General features: G+C 29.1%; 1 protein-coding gene across 1 annotated transcript; it reads left to right on the top strand.

Annotated features, from left to right (window-relative positions):
• The first annotated feature begins 608 nt into the window (after positions 1-608).
• Positions 609-2,943, top strand: LOC116773500 (UDP-glucosyltransferase 2-like). The gene is made up of 4 exons (XM_032665962.2): positions 609-1,446; positions 1,530-1,752; positions 2,128-2,347; positions 2,420-2,943. Exons 1-4 carry the CDS (start codon positions 619-621, stop codon positions 2,703-2,705), a joined length of 1,557 nt encoding a protein of 518 aa, XP_032521853.2. The 5' UTR covers positions 609-618; the 3' UTR covers positions 2,706-2,943.
• The last annotated feature ends 1,485 nt before the right edge of the window (positions 2,944-4,428 follow it).

Raw genomic sequence — 4,428 nt, forward strand, 5'->3', positions numbered from 1 at the left:
TCATAAGTGTCGCTTTTCTTAATATAGGGAAAAAGGAAACTCAAGATATTAAGTGTGTTAAGATTTCAAACCAATGAGTTCCTTGTTAAAATATAAGGAAAAAATTACACAAACGCTGAAAAACTTCAAAAGTAACTTATGTCCACAAGCTCATACTTTCGTACAAGAATTTTAACAAAAATATTGATTTTACACATTTTCTTTGTGCACATAATGAGATCTAAGATTTTCGCGAGTTTTATTCATTTAAATGAAACTAGTATTATTCGGATATAATACGCGGATTTTATTATTTAAAAAACTACATAATCCCGACGTTTCGGTTACTTTGCAGCAACCGTGATCTCGTATATCCGAATAATACTAGTTTCATTTTTGTCCACATAACAATATAGTTATCACTCAAAAGTGAAGAAATTTTACTTTTCATTCTTATACTATTCATGGTGAAGAAATTTTACTACTATTCATAGATGAACATTATTATCTTTTACGTAGGTTAAACATGTGATACTCTGAATATTTTTTTACTGATATGTAATCACGCAAAATCAAAATTTAAAAATATATAATACGATAGGTTCGATAAGTTTCACCAGTCTTGACGATAAACTAATCATGGCAGGTCTCCGAAATTTATTTTTGCTGTTTCTAATAACATTTAGTGGTATTGAAGGTGCAAGGATTCTAGCTTACTTTCCTACGCCTTCGATTAGTCATCAAATAGTGTTTCGACCTATTACAAGAGAACTTGCAAGACGAGGTCATGAAGTTATTGTGATTACAGCAGATCCAGCTTATCCAAAAGGTAAAACACCGAACAATTTGACTGAAATCGACACACATGACCTATCGTACAAGGAATGGGAAAACTTGTTGTCGTTGCATCGAGGCCATAAGGAAGATTTACTTCGTCACATCAAAAAACTTTTCGAAACGTTTGCAAACATTTTTGATAAACAAATGGAACTCCCAGAATTAAAAGAAATTATGAAGAAGGACAGAAAATATTTCGACATAATGTTACTTGAAGCCTGCTACCGTCCTATCTTAGGCATCGCGCACAAATTTGATGCACCAGTTATTCAATTAAGTTCCTTTGGAATAGTAGCTCAGCAATATCATAGCATGGGAGCACCATCACACCCCATTTTGTATCCAACACCAGGTAGACAAAGGTTATATAATTTATCATTAGTGGAAAGAAGTGTTGAAATTTTAGCACACTTGTTGTTGGACTTTTTAATTGCCGATACGGAAGAACATGATTATGCAGTAATGAGAAAACATTTTGGTAAAGATGTACCTACATTTGATCAACTAAGAAAATCAATTAAAATGATGTTTATAAATGAGCATCCACTTTGGGCTGATAACCATCCTGTTCCTCCAAATATTATTTACATGGGCGGTGTTCACATTCCCCCAGTTAAGGAGTTACCTAAAGTAAGATACGGTAAAATTAGAAATAGTATATTTTTATTTGAAATAGTAATGTAAGTTTAATTATTCCAACCGACTACTTTCAGGACCTTAAACAATATTTGGACTCCTCAAAACATGGTGTTATATATATCAGTTTTGGTACTAATGTGTTACCTTCACTATTGCCACCTGAAAAAATTCAAGTTATGACTAAAGTTTTGTCTCAATTACCGTATGATGTTTTATGGAAATGGGACAAAGATGTTCTCCCGGAACACCCAAATAACATCAAATTTTCTAAATGGTTTCCACAAGCTGATTTACTCAGTAAGTTAATTTCCATCTAAAAAATATAATTTTGAAACGAATCACATGTAGCTCTATTGTATAACTAATGGTAATTTCTATTATACATAGGATTCAATTAACTGTGTTTTGAAGTAAAGTTTCTGGGATATGTAATTAAAAAACATACTAACTTTATGGACACCATAGATATATTTCGAATTTTTAGGGAAAAAAAACAAAATGTACATAGTATTCATTATGTACACTATTTTGATTTGAAAAATATTTGACAACATGGATAATACATACAATGTCATTGATTACAAAGAATGTAATTTTTCCTTAGTCTAGTAATAAGTTACTGCAAAAAAAAATATTGCTTACTATATACTATATATTTGTTTTTCTTTTCAGAACATCCTAACGTAAAGTTATTTATTACTCAGGGTGGATTACAATCCACTGACGAGGCCATAGATGCTGCTGTACCTCTTATCGGTATTCCTATGTTAGGAGACCAGTGGTATAATGTAGAAAAATATACATACCACAAAATGGGAATGCAATTAGACATTACTACTTTGACAGAAAATGAATTTAAAAATGCCATAAATACTGTAATACAGGATAAAAGGTAATTTAGGTTTTGAAGTTGGAACATTTTTATGGGAATTCTCATAATAATTATTAATGTTTTGATTTTTAGTTACAAAAACAACATGTCAAGGCTCAGGGGAGTAATGAGGGAATATCCAATTGATCCTTTAAATCTAACTGTGTGGTGGATAGAACATGTTATTAAGTATGGAGGAGATCATCTAACAGGGCCAGCTGCCGATATGTCGTGGATTGAATACTATGAAGTCAAGCTGGTTTTAATAGTTTTAAGTATTTTACTAGTAATTTTAGCAGCCATAGGATACACAATATGGCTATTGATAAAATTTGTTACTAATAAGTACAGGATGACAATTAAAGTTAAAAGTAATTAACTGTGATACATTTAATATATTTCAATGGAAATGTGATGTCAATCGTCATATTTTATTTTTTATGTCGTTGTTTTGCTTTTGGAACTTATCTATGCATGTTATGCATGCATTAAAATCACAAGTTAAGTTTTAATGTTTCAAACATTTATTTATGACGTTTATTTATCTCATTTTTTTTTTAAATAATTATTAGGATAAGTGTCATACACTTATATATAAGTCAGTAATTTTTGTAAAATAAATTTATATTATAAATCACATTATGAGTTATGTATCAAGAAAATTTTTTGGCAGGTCCTATTTTACGTTTTAATTATTATTTTGCAATTATTATTCTATTTGATGAAAAACTAGTAAAAGCTCAATTAGATTTATATTATTTAATATAAAATTTTACCACAATACTTCAAAGCCTTTCGTTTGTTCCTCATTTACTTGAATTTATTATTAAATTTAAATAATAATACCTATATATTAGTGGACGGAGCTCAAGAACAAGATAATTAGTCACTACTTCTTATTTTGAGAATATTTTAACCTAAAACTCAATCAAACTATGCAATCATTATACAATAGGTAAATTTCATTAAATGTTATTTATACCTTATCTTTTATTTTTAGACATAAATGAAATTATTGACAATTTTACTGTCTATAGTATAAGGAAAGCGTACAGAGATATTGTTATGAATTGTATACAATACAGTTGATGCTTTAATTATTAATCATATATATTTTTTAAATGGTATATACTTAATCGATTGTTGTGCAAATATATTACAAAACTCAAGTTAGTTACAAGCAGACGTAGTAATATTTTTATATATCCAGAGCCATTATATGCCATGTTAGTTTTTGTACACAACTTTTTCCGCATGAATTAAGTATTTCAGCACAGAGACAAATGTGTAAACTCTACACTGTAAAGTGTGTTAAAAAAGAGACATGTTAATCAACCGGGAGCGCCGTCTATAATCTGGGCCAAGGACTTCATTCATAATACAATTTTTTTACGGTGTTTCTACGGGAACCAAGCGGAATTTTGTTTCAATGTATAAGCCTTATTATTCTTAACTTTAATCATAAATGTTAAGTAGTTTTTTGTGTGAAAGACCAACAAACATACAAATTCCAAACATACTCATAAAACTAATTAGTCTACCCTGTTTTTTAGTCCAAAGTTTTCCTTACTACCTTAAATTATAATAATGCGTATACATGCCATTAGACTACGTTATGGGACTTTAATTTTATATACTGTGGCTTTTAAATAAACTTGACTTGAAAATAAGGTGGAGTGTAAATAAATTTTACATGATTTAAACCTATTTCAACATTAATAACATGTATTGAGTAGTATCGTTTTAATTTATATAAAATTAATTGAATAATTTGTTATAAGCATCCTCAGTTTATGTTCATATAAAATATTCAACAGAAATTTCCCCAGGCGTGATGTTAAGGGAAATATTAATTTTAATCTGACCCACCACATCCGCATTATTAATCGATTGTATGATCTGATCGTCGTTGTTATTATCTTAATGAGGTTTGATTTATCAAAAAAAGAAAAAAATAATCATTTTAAAATAAAGCAAGTTATCAAATAAGCACGACAAAATAATTAATTCTACGTAAGTTTTATTCTGTGACTGTCGTTATCCTTTAAAAAAGTAACGGTGGCAAATCATAGTACATGATTTTATTGCAAACATTTTCATAT

Source organism: Danaus plexippus (genome assembly GCF_018135715.1).
Source record: "Danaus plexippus chromosome 22 unlocalized genomic scaffold, MEX_DaPlex mxdp_27, whole genome shotgun sequence".
Taxonomy (NCBI): domain Eukaryota; kingdom Metazoa; phylum Arthropoda; class Insecta; order Lepidoptera; family Nymphalidae; genus Danaus; species Danaus plexippus.

Excerpts from the sequence above, each read along its gene's own strand:
- LOC116773500 (XM_032665962.2), top strand. The coding sequence starts at position 619 with ATGGCAGGTCTCCGAAATTTATTTTTGCTGTTTCTAATAACATTTAGT. Across the intron at positions 1,753-2,127 it reads TCCACAAGCTGATTTACTCA|AACATCCTAACGTAAAGTTA; the intron begins GTAAGTTAATTT and ends TTTTCTTTTCAG. Across the intron at positions 2,348-2,419 it reads ACTGTAATACAGGATAAAAG|TTACAAAAACAACATGTCAA; the intron begins GTAATTTAGGTT and ends TTTGATTTTTAG.